At 39.8% G+C, this 20,668-nt stretch overlaps 1 protein-coding gene across 1 annotated transcript; it reads right to left on the bottom strand.

The window, feature by feature from the left end:
• Positions 1-326: 326 nt before the first annotated feature.
• Positions 327-20,244, bottom strand: LOC137009520 (protein shisa-like-2A). The gene is made up of 3 exons (XM_067371806.1): positions 20,063-20,244; positions 14,856-14,992; positions 327-511 (listed from the first exon to the last, which is right to left on the bottom strand). The coding sequence occupies exons 1-3, from the start codon at positions 20,242-20,244 to the stop codon at positions 327-329; spliced, it is 504 nt and encodes a 167-aa protein (XP_067227907.1).
• Between the last annotated feature and the right edge of the window lie 424 nt (positions 20,245-20,668).

Genomic DNA, 20,668 nt, shown 5'->3' with positions numbered 1-20,668 from the left:
AAAAGCATTATTATTTCTTTGAAGCTGCAGTTACTGATCTACAGACTGATGTTTTGATAAAAGCAAATGGTTTAATTAGTTTCTTGCCACAAAAACAAACCCAAAGTGCCTGGGTGCAAATGAAAAGCATATATTTGAGGATAAATTAAATGATTTTTTCCTAAGAAGTTTGAGGCAATTCGTCATTGATTGTATTCAGTTTGTGCTACGGCATCCGAAACTTCCAACCAGAATTCTTCAAAATGTTACCATGTTATCAGTCACATGATGATTGGTTAAAGACTCCTGGGTAACGTTGCTCACATCATATTTGCGGCTCCTGGGCTTTATGAAGGTCCCTCTACATTGATGGTGGTGACCGTAGCCATGAAGCAGCGCTGGAACAGCCGGTCCGGATCAGGCGGCTGGTTGTCACAGTCTAGTTTGCCTCTTAGGAAATGCTTGCGGAAACCTTGCGGTCCTGACGGCGCGCTGGCTTGGCTCGGACCCTCCTGTGGACTGGGCCCAGATCCTGAGAAACACATGACGGGCAACATTAAACATTTTTCTAAAAGAAAACACGAGTGGAAAACCTGTGCAAAACCTGCAGGTAAGTACGAGCAAAATCAATAGTGATGCTCGTCTACAAGGACACACTCAAAATACTGAAGGACATAAATAGTCTGCAAAGAGTGCTACTAATATTTACTGGTGCTCTCAGGATAAGAGATATTCAATTATTCAATTTAATACCAGAATGTATTTATTAATATATGTCTCTATATATATTATATATGTCTCTGGTGTTTCCAGAATGTGTCTGTGAAGTTTCAGCTCAAAATCCCCCACAGATCATTTATTATAGCTTGTCACATTTGTGCCTATTTGGGTTTGAGCAAAAACACGCCGTTTTTGTGTGTGTCCCTTTAAATGCAAATGAGCTGCTGCTCAAATCGAGCATTGAAATGACGGCATGTCAACAACACTCTACTACAACAACTCTTCCTCTTCTCTAAAGCAGCCCAACATGGCCTCATCCCCTTTGTTGTGTGTTCATATAACATATAAATATTTATCTGCGTATTGGGATGCATTTGCAAGAGATTTGATGATGTGCACAGCTCTCATGGGATGGGGCACTTTAGAATTTATGTTGTTGTTGTACAAGGTGAAATTCCCTTTCAATATTTATATGCTGAAATATTGTCATGCATGCTAACAGGACCACATCTGTAGGAATATCCAATATAATACCAATGCATGCATGGACCATATAATGTCTAAACAAGAACGTGCTTAAATAAAACAAGTATTTCATGCTATTACAAGGGCCACTTTCATAGTAGCCTTCTTGGTGGCACATTTTCTAACATAGGAAAAATTAATATTTAAAAAAAATCTCAAACACACACACAAAAAAATATTATACATTAGGCTTTAGATTCAATCTCACTTTCTCTGTCAGGTATTCTGATCTTCCCCGTGTACTAGTGTTACATAAAGACTCCTGCTAGAGCCCAATTGATCTCTCTGCAGTACAGACACTCAAATGAGTGGGAGGAACCTTTAACCTTTATTTCTTTAAGTTTAACAGGGAATCTTGCAGAAGACATGCTTTGCTGCATTGAAACCTTGCACACTGTTAACCTATGCAAGGTTCTTTGCTTTAAGAAAAAAGGGCAAAACAATGAGGGAATAATGATAAAGAGTCATATTATTAACTTTTTAAACTTTAATTTAGTCCCTTAAAACAGATTAAAAGAGATATAAAAGCAGTATAAAACACAAACAATAAACACAAAAAGAACAAATGTGACTAATTTTACATTAAACCCTGATGGAAATGAATGTTTTTTATTTTTTGACTGAACAGATTTAATCATATCCTATTTGATGCATAAAAGCTCCGATGCATTAAATGTGATACTCAACAAAAACATCAGATAGCTATTCATAAAAAGCACTAATATGGTCCTCGCTTACAAAACAATTCCAATCACAAGTGCATCTGCTTGTTCAGACCACATAAACAAGCTTTATTTCTCCCAAAATGCAACTACGTAAGATATTTCACTGGACTGGAAATAAATATCACAAAAAAAAACAAAAAAATGTGAAAAAAGTCTTGATCTTGTTTTTGGGGTCTACTAGAATTTTCATGCTTCACTCTAAAAAATGCTGGGTTAAAAACAACCCAAGTTGGGTTGAAAATTGACAAACCCAGCGATTGGGTTGTTTTAACCCAACTGTTGGGTTAAATGTTTGCCCAACCTGCTGGGCAGTTTTATTTAACCCAACTATTGTTTGAAAATAACTATATGGCTGACTTAAAATGAATCTAAATGAAATTAAAATGTTCATTTATTAAACATATTAATAAATGTTAATTTTCAAGATATTTTGGGTTCATTTTAAGTAAGCAATACTGTAATGTTTAAACAATAGTTGAGTTAAGAAAAACTACCCAGCAGGTTGGGCACACATTTAACCCAACAGTTGGGTTAAAACAACCCAATCACTGGGTTTGTCCATTTTAAACCCAACTTGGGTTGTTTTTAACCCAGCATTTTTTAGAGTGTTGAAATGTTCAAAAAATACATAACTTTTCACAATTTGACAGTTTTGCAGCTCCTCTCTTCCCAGTCTGTCAGTAACGCTCTGGGCTGCGTTTCCCAAAAGCATTGTAAGCCTAAGTTGATCGTAGCTCCATTGGTGGCAATGGAGCTACGATCAACTTAGGCTAACGATGCTTTTGGGAAACGCTACCCTGTTTAGTTCCTGTCTCTATGAAGCCCCGCCTTCTGAAAAGCACAATGTGCTCTGATTGGTTGGCTGGACCAGTGTGTTGTGATTGCTTATGCGCTTTTAGCGTCTTTGGGAAATGTTCCGCCCTTTACCATAACCGTGAATTTCATCAATACTAACTCAACCAGGCCCCACCCCTTTATTTTGGATGGGAATTATTTAAATGAGGAATATTGTGACGTGTTCGTTCCCGGAAGAAAACTCAAAACTACAATGGAGGCGTTTCAGGGAGTTCAGAAACAGTGAAACTGATATAGAGAATAACTCCTGCTGGATGGACTTTGTGTTTTGTAACAAACATAAACAAACATAATTACAAACATAATTAATTTTTCAACATAATTTTGTCTGTATGTTATGGAGACAGAAGAAAAGAGAGATGTGTACACTCTAAAAACTAATTCAGGGGACTTTTAGTCATTACTTAAATATATATTGTTGTGAAATGAAAAATCAAGTTCTGAATGCTGTTAGACTTTTTACTTGTAATTGTTATTTTATTGAGCTTGGATGACACAAATTATGCCTATTGATTCGATATAGTATCATGACTTGTCATAGTTTAACATTTTCAGTTAATCAAAAATGTATTTAATTTTAAGTTCTGTTAATGTAAAATACAATCTGATGACGTGTAAACGTGTTTCATTGTTTTGAGTTGTATGAAAACTTCTTTTAACTGGGCTGGGATTTATATTTCCCATCATGCTTTGCCCATGGCACTTGAAAGGGAGAGTAAATGCTACAAGTAAGTGTTATATAATGTTTTTTTGCAAAAGATTAATGGTAAGGGAGATTTAGCAGTAATTAATGTTTTGTTATGCTAATTTAGAAGAGTCTCTGTTAATGTGGGTTTTTGGAGAGTTACCATCATGATGTCAAGCGGTGCTTGGTAAGTTCATGTTACTTAGAAATGCGTTTTATTGTGTCCAAAAAGCGTCTTCACCTTACTTAAAACATTATGTTGGATCAACTCAAAATATTGCTTTGAATTAATGTAATTCTCCCAATTGACTTAAGTTAAAAATTCTAGTGGAAAACGTTAACATATTTTTTTTTTGTTGAACCAATGTTTTATTTTTTAGAGTGTAGGTTGCTGATAAAATGAATGTAATTCTTCAAAACAAACTTGAAATAAAAATGGCATGTATGGATGATGCATTTCTGAAGAGGTGACGAGGTCATTCTCTAAAAAGAAACAGATGAATAACTCATCCATTAACCCTGAAACCTTATTTCATGCAATTAAATGCAAGAATGTTGTTATCCTCTTAAATCAGAAACTCAAGTTTGTGTGGCAGACAAAGACAAGTCAAAGATAGCAAAGAGATGAAGATAAAAAAAAAAAAAAAAACAACCCCTGCAATACCTTTACACATCGATTTCTAAAAAACCCATTTCATTCTGAAAACAAAATGTCATGGTTGGGGTCTCTGTAAAATAATATCAATTTATGTTTTGGGTCGTTTTGCAGAATTTGAGCAAATCTACAAAGAAAACAAGACGGTAAAGGCCATGGGATAACGTGACACTGCAATTATTTGTTTGTGTCGCAGACAGAACGGTGCGACAGAGACAGGGATAAATGTAGGTGGTGGATAAATCAGACCATCCTCGTCCTTCATCTGAGGGATTGTTTTGCACTGGTTCAGGATTTCATAGGTTTAGGATTGTGGTTTCCTATTCCTCCAAGTCAAAACATTCCACCCAAAAATCTATAGATCTGGCTCAATCCATCCTTCAATGTAAATCTGTGGGACTGTGGGACCTGACTGTCACGGTTCACAGATACATTGTTTCCTTCTTGTCGCGTGCTCTGTGTTTTGACAGCTGTGGGTGTGTTTGTGCTTGTGTGTGTGCGAGTGTGTTTGTGGGCGTGTCCAGGCCACGCGGCTCATCAGCGGATCCAGCTGCCGCTCATCATCCCATCACCTGCTGCTCATTCACTCCCCTTTATATACTCACCTCATTCTCATCTCCATTGTCAGATCGTTGTTTGGTGTCCTGTGTCGTTAGTGTTTCGTCTGTTCCTGACCGGAGTTTCTGTTCATCTCGTCTTCAGTCCAGTTGGTTGTCTACGTTGCTCGTTCTATGTCTGGACCCTGGATTTATCTTCACGTCACTTCTCGTCACCTTCACTCACCACCAACGGATCATCTCAGTCCCTGCGTTACTGGAAGCCTGCACCATTCATCGACTGTTTGTGTCCATCTCTGTTTTCTCTCTACAATAAACCTTGTAACTTGCAATTGCTTCCTGTGATTCATCATGACAGAACGATCTGACCCAGCTACGGAAGCAGCAAGCGCCCGGCAAACTACCCTAGAGGAGTTTATCAACAGCAACATGCGTCGTATGGATTCCCAGGAGAGAAATCTTAATGAAACCGGGCGAGCTGTGCAGGCTTTAGTGACGCAGGTGTCCGAGCTCACCCAACAGCTCCAGCTTCTCCGCGGTCCCGCTGCGCCGCCCACACCGGCCGTCCTCCCACCCACACCAGAGAACGCCGCCAGTCCTGAACCTCGTCTTCCGGTGCCAGAAGCCTACTCAGGTGAACCTAATTTCTGTAGAGCATTTTTGACACGTTGTTCTATGCATTTCGCTCTACAGCCCCGGACATTTAATACGGAGCAGAGTAAGGTGGCTTTTGTGCTCACTCTCCTTACGGGGAAAGCTTCTCTTTGGGGGACGGCGGTGTGGGAGAATCAAGACCCATGCTGCGCCTCGTTCCAGTCACTCGCCGCGGAGATGAAGAGAGTGTTCGACCGGTCGGTCGCTGGGAGAGAAGCCGCCAGGCAGTTGGCGGAACTTCGCCAAGGAGAGAAGTCGGTGTCTGATTATTCCATCGAATTTCGTACACTAGCGGCTGAGTGCCACTGGAACGAGGAGGCGCAGTGGGACATGTTCCTGCATGGGCTGGCTGACCGTGTTCAGCGGGAGATCTACACGCTGGACCTTCCGACCACGTTTAATGAACTCATTGACCTGGCGCTCAGGGTGGACGCTCGGCTGACCAGGGTCGAGCGGAGGATTCCAGCCCAGAGGAGCGCGGAGGGGATTCGCTCCAGCAGCATGGACACGGTCAGCCCCGTTCAAGACCATGAGCCCATGCAGGTGGGTCGAGCTCGGCTTTCCCGGGAGGAGCGGGAGAGGCGGAGGTCCCAGGGACTGTGTTTATACTGTGGTGGAGCCGGTCATTTCGCCTACAACTGCCCGTTAAAAGGGGCAAGCCCGGCAGTAAGTTTGAGGCTACTGTCGGGTGGGATCTCCGCCGGAAAGCCCTCAACCACATCCACCCTCCTCCCGGTGAGACTGGGATGGTCCAATCATCTTCACGACTGCAGTGCACTACTGGATTCCGGTGCTGAAGGTAACTTTTTGGACAAATCTCTTGCCATGAGACTTCACATTCCCTTCAGACCTCTCACCAACAGTATCACCGTGCACGCACTCAATGGACAGAGTCTCCCCACTATTTTTCACAGCACCGAGAACGTCACCCTGATCACCGCCGGAAATCACACAGAACAGACTACCTTTTTCATTTTTGATTCTCCACAGACCCCCGTTGTCCTTGGTCATCCGTGGCTGATCCGACACAACCCCCGGGTAGACTGGATCCAGAACTCCATCGTGGCCTGGAGCGAGCAGTGTCATAAGTCTTGTCTTGTCTCTGCCTGTTCGTCCGTTTCTGTTTCTGTTTTACAGGAGGAAGCAGTGGATCTGTCTAACGTGCCCGTTGAGTACCTCGACCTGAAGGAGGTGTTCAGTAAGTCTAGGGCTGCTTCTCTTCCTCCGCACCGTCCCTACGACTGTGCTATAGACTTATTGCCAGGAAAGTCTCCGCCTAAAGGCAAGTTATATTCCCTTTCGGTTCCTGAAAGGGAGGCCATGGAGAAATATATTTCTGATTCACTGGCAGCCGGGTTCATCCGCCCTTCCTCTTCTCCAGCGGGGGCGGGGTTCTTTTTTGTGGGGAAGAAGGACGGGTCCCTGCGACCTTGTATTGACTACCGGGGGCTGAACAACATTACGGTAAAGAATACCTATCCTTTGCCGTTAATGTCTTCAGCTTTCGAGAGGTTGCAGGGAGCGTCCATTTTCACAAAATTGGATTTAAGAAATGCTTATCATTTGGTTCGCATCAGGAAGGGGGATGAATGGAAGACCGCTTTTAACACCCCCAGGGGGCACTTTGAATACTTGGTTATGCCGTTCGGGCTTTCCAACTCCCCAGCGGTCTTCCAGGCACTCGTCAATGACGTGCTGAGAGATATGGTTGATCAGTTCATATATGTCTACCTGGACGACATATTGATTTTTTCCTCATCTCTCCAGGAGCATGTTCAGCACGTTCGACGAGTGCTTCAGAGGTTGTTAGTGAATGGGCTTTTTGTCAAGGCGGAGAAATGCGTTTTTCATGCACAGTCTGTTCCTTTCCTAGGGTACATCGTGTCGACTGAGGGAGTGCGCATGGATCCTGAGAAGGTTAAGGCTGTGGTGGATTGGCCAAGTCCAGATTCCCGTAAGGCCCTACAGAGGTTTCTGGGGTTCGCCAATTTTTACCGGCGGTTCATTCGCAACTTCAGCCAACTAGCCTCGCCTCTGATTGCCTTGACCTCTCCCAAAACTACGTTCAGGTGGTCAGACGCAGCCAAGGCTGCGTTTGCCAAACTGAAGGCCTGCTTCGTTTCAGCCCCCATTCTTGTTGCCCCTGATCCATCACGGCAGTTTGTGGTAGAGGTCGACGCATCAGAGGTGGGGGTAGGAGCAGTGTTATCCCAGCGTTCTTCCGCAGACGATAAGATGCACCCGTGCGCGTTTTTTTCTCATCGATTGTCTCCCGCCGAACGCAACTACGACATTGGTAATAGGGAGTTGCTGGCAGTCAAGTTGGCTTTGGAGGAATGGCGCCATTGGTTGGAGGGTTCTGGGGTGCCTTTCATTGTATGGACCGACCACAAGAATTTAGAATATATCAGAACTGCCAAAAGGTTGAACTCCAGGCAGGCTCGGTGGGCACTTTTTTCGGACGTTTTGATTTTACTCTCTCGTACCGCCCGGGTTCTAAGAACATCAAACCCGACTCTTTGTCTCGTATTTTTGATCGTTCCGAACGCCCGTCTACTCCCGAGTGCATTTTACCTGAGACGTTAGTGGTCTCCACTCTCACATGGGAGGTCGAATCGAGAGTCAAGTTGGCTCTAGAAGGGGTAACGCCTCCGCCCGAGTGTCCACCGAACCGCTTATTCGTGCCGGAGCAACTACGGTCCGTGGTCATTCAATGGGGTCATTGCTCCAACGTAGCGTGTCATCCAGGAGTCAGTCGAACTAAATTTTTAGTCAAGCAACGATTCTGGTGGCCTCTCATGGCTCGGGACGTCCGCGATTTTGTATTGGCTTGCTCAGCTTGTGCCGTTGGCAAGACTTCCAATCGTTCCCCGGATGGGTTGCTTCAACCGCTGTCAGTCCCTTCGAGACCCTGGTCACATATTTCGCTAGATTTTATCACCGCCCTCCCACCCTCCCAAGGGTACACGGTTGTTTTGACCGTAGTGGACCGATTCTCGAAGGCGGCTCATTTCATTCCCTTGCCCAAATTACCATCAGCCAAGGAGACAGCGGTTACAGTCATTGACCACGTCTTTCGGCTTCATGGCCTCCCGATAGACGTGGTTTCTGACAGAGGTCCCCAGTTTGTGTCCAGATTTTGGCAGGAGTTTTGTAGATTGCTGGGGGCGACGGTTAGTTTGTCCTCAGGGTTTCACCCCCAGAGCAATGGCCAGACTGAGAGAGCCAATCAAGATTTGGAGCGAACGTTGCGATGTCTGGTCTCTAAGAATCCTTCCTCCTGGAGTCAGCAACTTTCGATGGTGGAGTACGCGCACAATACTTTACCAGTGTCGTCCACGGGCCTATCTCCGTTTGAGTGTAGCGTAGGTTACCAGCCACCTATTTTTCCTAGTCTGGAATCCGAAGTCGCGGTCCCCTCTGCTCACGCCTTTGTCCAGAGGTGTCACCGCACTTGGACGAGAGCCCGAGAGACTCTTCTCCAAGTGAGGGAGCGCACCAAGGCCAAGGCCGATCGCCACCGGTCAAGGCCTCCCGTATACGTCGTTGGTCAAAAGGTGTGGCTTTCAACTAAGAACATTCCTCTCCGATCCGTCTCTAATAAGCTTGCTCCCAAATTTATTGGTCCGTTTACTGTCACCAAGATCATTAGTCCGGTGGCAGTCCGCCTCAAACTTCCTCCAGCGTACAGGAGAGTTCATCCCGCCTTCCATGTATCCAAGATCAAACCCGTTTTTCATTCCAATATTAATCCGCCTGCTCCGGTTCCCCCACCGCCGCGACTCGTAGATGGGGAACCTTCCTATTCGGTCAACCGTATTCTGGACTCGAGGCGGAGGGGACGTGGATTTCAGTACTTGGTGGACTGGGAAGGTTACGGACCGGAGGAGAGAAGTTGGGTTCCTGCCAGAGACATCCTGGATCACACCCTTATCGATGATTACAATCGACAGGTAAGGGAGTCGGGGAACGCCAGGAGGCGTCCCTAGGAGGAGGGGTACTGTCACGGTTCACAGATACATTGTTTCCTTCTTGTCGCGTGCTCTGTGTTTTGACAGCTGTGGGTGTGTTTGTGCTTGTGTGTGTGCGAGTGTGTTTGTGGGCGTGTCCAGGCCACGCGGCTCATCAGCGGATCCAGCTGCCGCTCATCATCCCATCACCTGCTGCTCATTCACTCCCCTTTATATACTCACCTCATTCTCATCTCCATTGTCAGATCGTTGTTTGGTGTCCTGTGTCGTTAGTGTTTCGTCTGTTCCTGACCGGAGTTTCTGTTCATCTCGTCTTCAGTCCAGTTGGTTGTCTACGTTGCTCGTTCTATGTCTGGACCCTGGATTTATCTTCACGTCACTTCTCGTCACCTTCACTCACCACCAACGGATCATCTCAGTCCCTGCGTTACTGGAAGCCTGCACCATTCATCGACTGTTTGTGTCCATCTCTGTTTTCTCTCTACAATAAACCTTGTAACTTGCAATTGCTTCCTGTGATTCATCATGACACTGACAAACAAATCTGAACAATTTGAGGCATCATGCATTTAGTACAAACCATGCAGGATGGGTTACACACCAAAGTTTAATCGTAAACTTTCCTTAGCAATCAATGTAAACATTAGCTTAGACAGAAAAATTAGTCAAATGTATTGATAACTTTGTGATTTAGAGAACTATAGAGACATTTTTTTTTAATCTTTTTATAGATTTTCGTGATTTTGAAGCCCAAAAAAGTGCATCCATCCATCATAAAAATAATCCATACAGCTCCAGGGGGTTAATAAAGGCCTTCTGAAGTGAAGCGATGGGTTTTTGGTTATTATAGTTAATAAAGTTTTAAATATGGACATTTTTCTTACAATAACCCATCGCTTTATTAACCCCTGGAGCCGTATGGATTATTGTTATGGATGGATGATGTGCTTTTTTGGGGCTTCAAAATCTCGCCCCCCATTCAGTACCATTATAAAGCTTGGAAAAGCAAGAATATTATTTAATATAACTCTGATTGTGTTCGTCTGAAAGAAGATATATACACCTAGGATGGCTTAAGGGTGAGTAAATCATGGGATAATTTTCATTTTTGGGGGAACTATCCCTTTAAAAACAGCGGCGTTAAATAGGGGTTCAATAACTATGACTAGCTATAATACAAAAAATCCACTCAATTAACTCAAAAGCATTACATAATATTGACATTATATATTAACACATTTAATTTGCCACTAAACTGTTATAGATAAACTGTATCTTTAGAAAAGCTTACATTTGTAAATTAGTAGTCTCTAGGGTTTGTTTTTGCATTTTGATTATGATCATTTTGATTGCAACTGTAGTTGTGTGCATTTTTTTGTATATTTTCTAAGCCTAAACAGCCTAAAAGAGGCTTCATTTTCTTTGTGCAAAATACAATTATTGATTTGGTTAAATATGAACAGGAAATTAAACATTTTCTGGTTAATCTGTTCAGCACCTACATGAAGCATTTATGTGTGGTTACTGATTATTAGTAGATAATAAATTACAGCCAACATTAACATGCTTCACAACGCTGATGTGTTGTAGTATCTGTGTTGTAGTAGCTATTATGAGTAACCACTTAATCTTAGTAAGTAGAGAAACATGTGTTCTCATGCATGTGTTAATGAGTTAAGATGAGTAATTACAACCCTTCAGGTCTTTAAAGAATATTACCGCTTAACACAAGGAGCTGAATTGTCTCATTAAACCTCTCTTCTCTGAATCATTTAAACCACTCAGATCTCGACCTTTCTGCCAATTAAGCATTCTAGTGGATATTGTTTATAGACCTGCATTAAGTGCATGGCTTCTGAGCTCTTTATTTTAGTCTGAGTACAAGATGGGTCACATTCAAACAAAACATACAAGTCAAACGATAGAAACATACATTAAGAAAACAAAGCCTACTTTTCAATGCAAAGATTATATATATCAACTAATATATATATATATATATATATATATATATATATATATATATATATATATATATATATATATATATATATATATATAGTTGATATTCTTAATGAATGGAAAATGACACTTCACAGCTGCAGGTCCTTGAGTCTTATTGGATTTAATGACAAACAAACTGGATGTTTCATTAACTCAAACTGAATGCAAACTAGGGTTAATGATCTTAATTGCCATGAATATATATCTCACAATGCAAAAAAAAAAAAAAAAAAAAAAAAAAAGAAGAAGGAGAAGAAAAAAAGTCATTTTTATACAAAAATAATATTTTTTCTTTAGATTTTGAGGTGAAGTATGACCTGGACAAATATAGCACCATCAAAATATACTAAATATAAACTATAATATATAATTAATCCCCAGAAGAAGGGATTAGCTATAGTCCTATAATCAAATTAATTACTCAGGAATCACAAAGGTAAGCAAAGGCAGCGTAACAGCTTGTATAAATATTAATAAGACAATATCAGACCAGGAACAGAACTGAACTCAGGACTTAAATAGTAAAGAGATAACAATAAACTAAATAAGGCACAGCTGATAATTATAAGTAACCACAGAAACAAACAGGGACATAATCAGAAACCAAGCAAACCGAAACTAAACAGAACAGGGAAACAGGAACTACAGGAAACAAAACAGAAAATTAAAATAAGAGTCCATAACCGTGACAAATATATTTTTATTTTTTTATTTTTTTTATTTTAAAGGTGCCCTTAAATGAAAAATTTAATTTACCTTGGCATAGTTAAATAACAAGAGTTTAGTACATGGAAATGACATACAGTGAGTCTCAAACTCCATTGTTTCCTCCTTCTTATATAAATCTCATTTGTTTAAAAGACCTCCGAAGAACAGGCGAATCTCAACATAACACCGACTGTTACGTAACAGTCGGGATCATTAATATGTACGCCCCCAATATTTGCATATGCCAGCCCATGTTCAAGGCATTAGACAAGGGCAGCCAGTATTAACGTCTGGATCTGTGCACAGCTGAATCATCAGACTAGGTAAGCAAGCAAGAACAAAAGCGAAAAATTGCAGATAGAGCAATAATAACTGACATGATCCATGATATCATGATATTTTTAGTGATATTTGTAAATTGTCTTTCTAAATGTTTCGTTAGCATGTTGCTAATGTACTGTTAAATGTGGTTAAAGTTACCATCGTTTCTTACTGTATTCACGGAGACAAGAGCCGTCGCTATTTTCATTTTTAAACACTTGCAGTCTGTATAATTCATAAACACAACTTTATTCTTTATAAATCTCTCCAACAGTGTAGCATTAGCCGTTAGCCATGGAGCACAGCCTCAAACTCATTCAGAATCAAATGTAAACAATATAACAGTATACAATACTCACATAATCCGATGTATGCATGACAAATACTTTGTAAAGATCCATTTGAGGGTTATATTAGCTGTGTGAACTTTGTTTAGGCACTGTTTAAGGCAAGCGCGAGCTCCGGGGGTGGAGAGCACGAGATTTAAAGGGGCCGCACAGCATAAATCGGCTCATATTTAATGATGCCCCAAAATAGGCAGTTAAAAAAATGAATAAAAAAAAATCTATGGGGTATTTTGAGCTGAATCTTCACAGACACATTCAGGGGACACCTTAGACTTATATTACATCTTGTAAAAAAATGTTCGATGGCACCTTTAAATATGAGGGAAGAACAACACACTAAACTTGGTATTTATCTGACAAAATTTGCAAGAAAAATAAGGCAAAAAAGGCAAATTACAGCTACAGGTTTTATTTTACTATGCAAAAAAAAGGCACACAAAAAGCTCACAGAAAAGAGCATACATTGACTACAACATAATCAGTTATTAATATTTCGTTGGTTCTCTCTTGTGTTCATAACTTCTTTGTATTATTTTCTGTATGTTAATGTTCATGTCTTGCCTGAAAACCCCCTACAGCTGTTCTCTTCAGTTCATTGTTAAACTTTCTGGAGAATGCTACTTGATTATGCAAATACAAGCTTTGTCAATAGCTACTGTGATTGCATGAGTATCACATGGTTCTGCAGCTCTTTGGAGTTACTTACTGCTCTTACATCAAGTCATCTATTCACCTGATGGAGTATTCACCGGCTCATTGACAGAGATGAATTCGCCTACTGAAAGGTCTATAAAACCATCCTTACGGATCTAACATTGGACCAAGTTGCAGCACATAGTACAAGAGCTCTCAAACACTGAATGATATAACTTTGCTTTGAACTAACTCGTGTCCTTCCTGAACTGTCTGGTGTCTGATGTATGAAACCTTTTCTCACACAAAACAAGCTATCGAACTGTCACTTGGAAAATGTCGTTATTAGTTTCAGTATGCTGTTATGCTGCTTAAGCCTTGTAAAAACATAAAAATGAGCAACGCTTATTTGAAACGCTTGAAAAGGCTGGCCTTTGCAATAAAGAATTATAATTGCCTCTGAAATCCTGTTCAATGATTAACTTGATTTCTTTTGCAATGCATCCAAAACATAATCATGCAAGTGCGGTTCAGTGCATGTTACTGTATATTTTGGGAGTGCAACCAAACAATAAGAGTAAGAAAGTGACCTCTCTTTTCATTTTTGCCAATTTCTCTTGAGTTGTTACCTAGCTACTGCTAGCACCTATGGTGTTACTAACATTAATGACGCAAATATACAGTAGTTCAGTAAAATGTGAGGTGAAAATAGCCATGGGTGGGCTGTTTAGACCATCCAATCAAAGCATGTGAACGAGTTTCTAAAAACAGTTTACAGTTTATAAACAATAAACCATTTGGGATTAGACGTCAAGGTTACGTCACTGCAGTTGCTCACACACTATGGTGACAAAAAGGGTTACAAATGGGGGAAAATTGGCGAGATCCATGGAATAAAGAGAAAAATTGTTGTTGTGCCTTTCATGTTCTTATTTTCATAGAATAAAATTGTTGCAATTAAAGACCCCCTGTGATGAAAATCAAGTTTTTAATATGTTGATCATATGTCTATGTGGTGATTTTAATATGCTTTAAGATAAACCATGAGCCATTTTTAAAAATGCAGTGTGCCAAAGATATTCTCAAACCTACCATCACAAACATGTAACCACGTCGATGTGCAAGGCAGTCCAAATCAGATTATGTGTGTATCTGACTGGAATCTGATCTAAAATTATCGTCTGTTCAGATCCGATTTGTGTGATGCAATTGCGTTGGTGGTCATACACCAAAAACAACAACCACCGCAACATAGAGAGGTTTGCCATATAGATGTTGACTTATTTACAACATGACATTGTGCAGCTGCAGAAACTTAGGAGGCTTACATTTACCTGCCCATAGCCCCTCCCCTCAAAGAAATCAGGACAGAAATGTTTGAAAGTGGACAAGAGAGACAGATTGAAACACCATGTGAAAATGGAAATTAATAAATCTTAATACCAAGTGTAAACAGGGCCTTGGATCTCACTGACTTTCCTCTCAAGATGTTCTTTTGTTGAAGCTGTTTTCATACCTGGTGCTCGTAGAGGCAGTCCGTTGTCCAACCCTCGGGGTTTAGTGGCGATGAACAGGTAGCAAAGCACACAGAGAGTGATGATGAAGGCCAGCAGCACCACAGCAGCTATAGACAAACCAACCAGAGCTCCCAAACTGAAGGACAGAGACAGGCAGAGAAAGAGAGGGATTCAATATTTTACATGTAGACCAGGGTTGCCAGGTTTTCACAACAAAACCTCCTGGTAAGATAAGCATTCCAGGGACTAAATATCACGTTATTGGAGTCGCTTTAACCCGCGAACATGACAAACAACCTGCGGCAACACTGTTAAAGCAGCCAATTCCACGGGAAAACCACAGACTTGGCAACACTGTAGACCATGATGATATCAAATGCCCAATGGCACGTGGATGCACTGTGCCATGTTTGACGTCAAGAGAGAAACAGAATTATCAAATGCATAAAGGAATGAGACATACAAAATTATTAATCACTAGTCAGAAATGTAGCTTTCTTAATTACGCAGTAGGCTAATAATGCAGGACAGCAGAGATATCTAGTAAAACCACCAAAAAATAAATAAATAAATAACTTGCATATTTCTGAATACATAAAAATCCACTCTGCAATTAGAATAAAAGACTCTCACTTTCAAATATTTAATTTTTTTGGTCAGATGTTTTTCCCCTTTCAAACGACTGCTTTCAAATCTCCTTCTACTCCCCCACAAGATCATAGGATGAAAGCACTAATGACTTTGTTTTAGATTATTAAAGCGTGCCGTCACACTTCTGCATCCCTGAGAATGAGAACAAATTATAACCAGCTTTGAAAAAAGCAAATGAGTTCTTACATAAATCAGTTAATGTTAATGGATTGTTTCACATTAATTGTTTAGTTGCAGAGGCACTAAAAGCAGCAGAACATCACCTGCGGAGAAACTGCAATTAAAGAGCATCAGTCAAACTAGCAGTACAACGCTCATTAGATTTTTATTTTTTTCTAAACCATGGAAACTTGTTGTTGCTGGGTGGTTGCTAGGTGACCCAATCATTAGAGCCCACACCATTGAAGGCAGCTGCATATACACTCATAATAAAAATAAAGGTTCTTTATTGGCATCTATGATTCAGAAAAAAATGGTTCTTTTAGAACTGATTGCTGAAAGGTTATTTTTGGAACAGATCTCAAGATTCTCATCACACTCTTTTAACACTCTATAAAGCTCAAAGGGGAAACCATGAACAACCCCTGAGTGTGAATCAGAATTATTATAGATTGTCCAAAGACTTCTCTGAAAGGTCATGCTGTAAAAGGTCATGTCATGGTGGCATGTGATTGAAAAAGTCATCATAGAGTTTTCTATGAGAGAGTGATGCAGGGCTGCTTGACCTGATCACATGAAGATTAGTAGCAGCAGCCACAGAAGGCTTTTAATTGGCCCTTTGTAACAGAAAAGCTTAATCTCTGCATTCATTATTATAGCAAAGCACAATGTTTGGAATTTTATCACCTATATATCCTTCAAGAGCATGTCCAGGTCATGTTTCACCACACAATCAAAAGAAAAAATAAATTCGGCCTAAGTTTTGTGTAAAGAACATGCATGAAAATGGGAATATTTGCATTAAAGTTATGAAAATTTAGTTAAGAAAGTTTAGAAAATAAATTTCACGATGCCAAAAAAATAAATGGACGTAAAGCAAAACTTTATTACTTTGACTTTGGGTTGAAATAGACATGTTCTTGACAGATTTTGTGATATTCACACAAAATATATCAAGATCTGGATTGAAAACAAGTTGTTTGTTTGGTTTTAGAATAGCAACCGTATTGGAGTGCGTTTCCCAAAAGTATCGTTAGCCAACTAACATCGCAAGTTCCGTCCAAAAATATATAGCATTGATTTGATCTCAAACAAATTAAGTAATTAATTCATCTGCATGACATTATTCACCAGTGTGGCTGAAAGACAGGTTTGTGACAATACAGTTTCAGGAAACAGTCGTGACTAGCTAGTTGATTTGTTCAGTGATGCATCATACTATGGTAGTGAAGCAGCGAGTTACGTCATTGTACAGGAAAGCACCTCTGACCAGGGATGTGTCCGAAATCGGCCCCTATACCCTTAAATAGGGCACTATTTGAGAGGACAGCCATTTGTAGTGTCCAAAACCATAGTGGATGTTATTGAGTGCACTCATCCAATCCCATAATGCACCACAACAACAAGTGTACATCTGATGTTCACTCATGTACACTGTAACAGTTGTGCTAAATTAATTCCCCCATTTCACCAGAAGATGGCGCCTGCAGCTGAATCATCCATCTATCCATTTTCCAAACCGCTGGTCCAATGTGGCTTCAGCATTAAATCATATAGGTATAAACTCCTTTTTAATTGATTATTCCATTGTTTAATTGAGGTTTATACATGGTTTGCATAACAGAGTTCAATATAAATCTTTTCATTACTACTAGAGCTGTCAGTTTGCAAAGTTTTAAATGATTATTAAACAGCAAGCACAAACTAAAAGCATCACACTCAGTGTCTGAATTCACTCACTCGTTTTCATTCACTCGCTCAATGGGACTATGTGTTTCCCAAATGAGTAGCCTTTTAAGTGGACTGTAGAAACCATTTGGTACCAATGGTCTCTCTACGTAGGTTTACGCAACCCGATCTCAGGGCGATCCGTACGTATTTTACGAGGTGGCTAATTTGTACAAATTCATACGACCTCACTCGTACCAATTCATACGTTTTTTGCTAAATTGTACACATTTTACAAATTGACAAATTCGCATACGAATTACCTACCCCAAACCCCTCCCCTAAACCTAACCGTCACTGGGGTTTAGATAAATCGCACTAATTCATACGAATGAGATCATATAAATTCATACGAATTAGCCACCTCGTAAAATACGTACAAATTGGTCGTGTGATAGCGTTGGTTTACGATGCTTTTGGGAAATGCAGCCCAGGATGATATTAACTATTGTGATCCTGTAAGAATCAATAATCTCAAATGAGAATTCTTTATACTATCGCTGATGTTTCTTCTAGACAGCAATGAAGTTAAATGCAGAGCAAATGGATACACACTAAAAAATGCTGGGTTGTGTTTGGGTCAGATATGGACAAACCCATCTGCTGGGTTTTATTTAAACATTTAACCCAATGGTTGGGTTTGTCCATTTTTGAGTCTAAAAAACCCAGCATTTTTTTAGACTGCATCTGCTTCTCAGATCTCTCTTCCTGTACACTAATCCCATCTCCTCTTGAGTTTCAGAAGAGATCTCAATCTTAAAAAGTCCACAGACTTCTCAACACCAGGACCAAACGATTTGCTTTTCATTTATAGTTCTATACTCTTACTGCTGTCAAGAATCGCCCCATTTGTCTCTACTTCTAGTTCTTTCACGGTACTTTGAGAGACACATCAGAGAGAATAAATTTACACTTGAAACATAAGGTGATTACTCCATTAGTCTTGAGAGCTATGAAACAGTGACCTCTGAACAAAAACAAACTTTTCTCTGTGAGAATCCAGTAAAACTACAATAGTTCTCATTAACACCTGATTGAAGGTGTTCTGCCACTTATTAAACCAGCTGTTGTGATTTGCATGAAATCCCAAGTAAGCATTTAACTAAACTTCAGGCATGAATATGGATGATTAATGCAAATAGTTGCCCTTATCATCATTAATCAGAAGATTCAAGAAACATACATAAATTTCCACCATTCTTGATGTAAATTGCAGCTTTTAAGTTATTGCAACAATTTACATAAGAATGGATCTATGAACAATGTACACAAGTTTTGCAGTTCTTCAATCTCCTTTATTCTAATTACATATGATGGCATTGATAAGTGCAATTTGCATTAATTAATTAGTCATTTAATTACAGCTTATTCGGTTAATCAAAGCTCAGGTATTAATAACATAAAATAGATGTTCCCTGATAGTGTCTATAATCTCACTTCAAGTCTTGTAAGGTCATTATTAAGCTGCTGTGCAGAAAGTGTTCATCTTTAAGACTTGAGATTGATCCGACTGAAGCTATTTGCTGATTAATGACACAAATTAGCAATGATGATCCTTCATGAATCTGATCAATCAACAATTAAACCTTTCAATATCCCATTTCAAGTTTGATATACATCTAAACATGATTAGTTTGTCTTGTGAAGATCTGTTGTTTTTTTGTCAAAAAAGATACATTCAATGAAAATGAGTCTTATGTTAGATTCTCAGCTTCTCGTTTGCATGTAAAGGATGTTTGACTTTTGAAAATCTGTTTGGTCTGGATCATATCTCTTGAAAACACTTTTATTTCTTAAACAGTGAGAAGAATAATAGTTTGTAAACTATAAACTAGCTTGTACTTGATACTGTCACATTCATACAAAAATGAAGAATATACTGCCTTTCAACATCTTTATGATTATCTTTCTTTTGTGTAACACAATAGATGTTTCATAGAATATCTATATCTCAACAAATATTATACTGCAAGAAATCACTTTAATAATATATGATGGGGCTTCTGAAGCCATGATAGTTACGTACGATGGACAGAACAAAACTATTTATTCAGTCATTATTCTTTGAAAAACTTATCATCTAAAATAGCTGTTTCCTACTAGGAAAACAGGCATGGCATGTTGTAGATTTTGATTAAACACGTTTTTGAAGCTATATGGCTTTAAAAGACTTAAAGTGCATTAGTTGTATTAATTTGTCTTTTTTGGTGCTTAACAGCAGCCAATAAATCACCATCTAGCTACTTTTGTAGAATGTAAAACATCTTGTGTGTTCAAAAATGTGTTATAAATGTGTCATGTGTAAATTTCGATTTTGGAGATGGGCAATGAACAAATTTTCAGTGAAACATCCCTTAAAGTTGTTGTTTTGGTAAATACACAAGCAGACAGTAGACAATTCTTATAAAAATCTACGATAACAACCATAATTTGGCACATTTTCACAGTTTCTCTTTCAAACTTTTAAAATATCAGTTACTCACTCAAACTTTGTCATTTCTGTCATGTTTAACATTACGTATTATGATGCTGGTTACTACAAAGTTGTCAACTAACTAGCAACTATTGTATGTTGACAAAAAAAAAAAAAAAAAAAAAAAAAAAAGGTTAGCCTACATCATTTAAAATTAGGGATTCATAACAAATATTACACAAAATATCGTCTTACCTAAGCCACCACATGTATCCATATTCATAGGGAAAAAAGCTGTTGGGATCGTCACAGCAGTATTTGACGTCATTGAACCCGCAGCAGAATATCGCACGCGCGTCGCTGTCGGGCTTTGGGCACGTGAAGCTGCTGACAAACACGTTCTCCGCGTTGTAATATCCCGCGCAATCCGCGCTCATGCTGCCCGCGACTCGAACCCTCAACCCACCACTTGTTAAAGTCTGAAAAGCCTTAACACATCCTCTGGCTCTTCATTAGTCGGCTGAGAGTTACTCCAGTCAGAGTAAACAGTGATGTGATGACTGTCAAAGACGCGTGAGCATCTGAACGTGAGACGCTGAGAGCTTTCTTTATGCTCTCTCTCTCTCTCTCTCTCTGTCTCTCTTCTGTTCACTCTCTAGGGTTTCCGCGGGGCATTACAAAGCATTGAAGGTGCAATATGTAAGCATTTTGCAGTAAAATATCCAAAAACCACTAGAACAGTTATATATTTTGTTGACTTGTGTACTTACATTATCTTATCTTACATTACTTACCCTCGATTTCGTTTTATTTTGTAGAATCCATTGAAACACCAAAGATGCATTATATTCCTCATGTTAT

Source organism: Chanodichthys erythropterus, chromosome 20 (assembly GCF_024489055.1).
Source record: "Chanodichthys erythropterus isolate Z2021 chromosome 20, ASM2448905v1, whole genome shotgun sequence".
Taxonomy (NCBI): Eukaryota; Metazoa; Chordata; class Actinopteri; order Cypriniformes; family Xenocyprididae; genus Chanodichthys; species Chanodichthys erythropterus.
The sequence above is the reverse complement of the archived record's forward strand: the minus strand, read 5'-3'. Positions and strand labels throughout refer to the sequence as shown.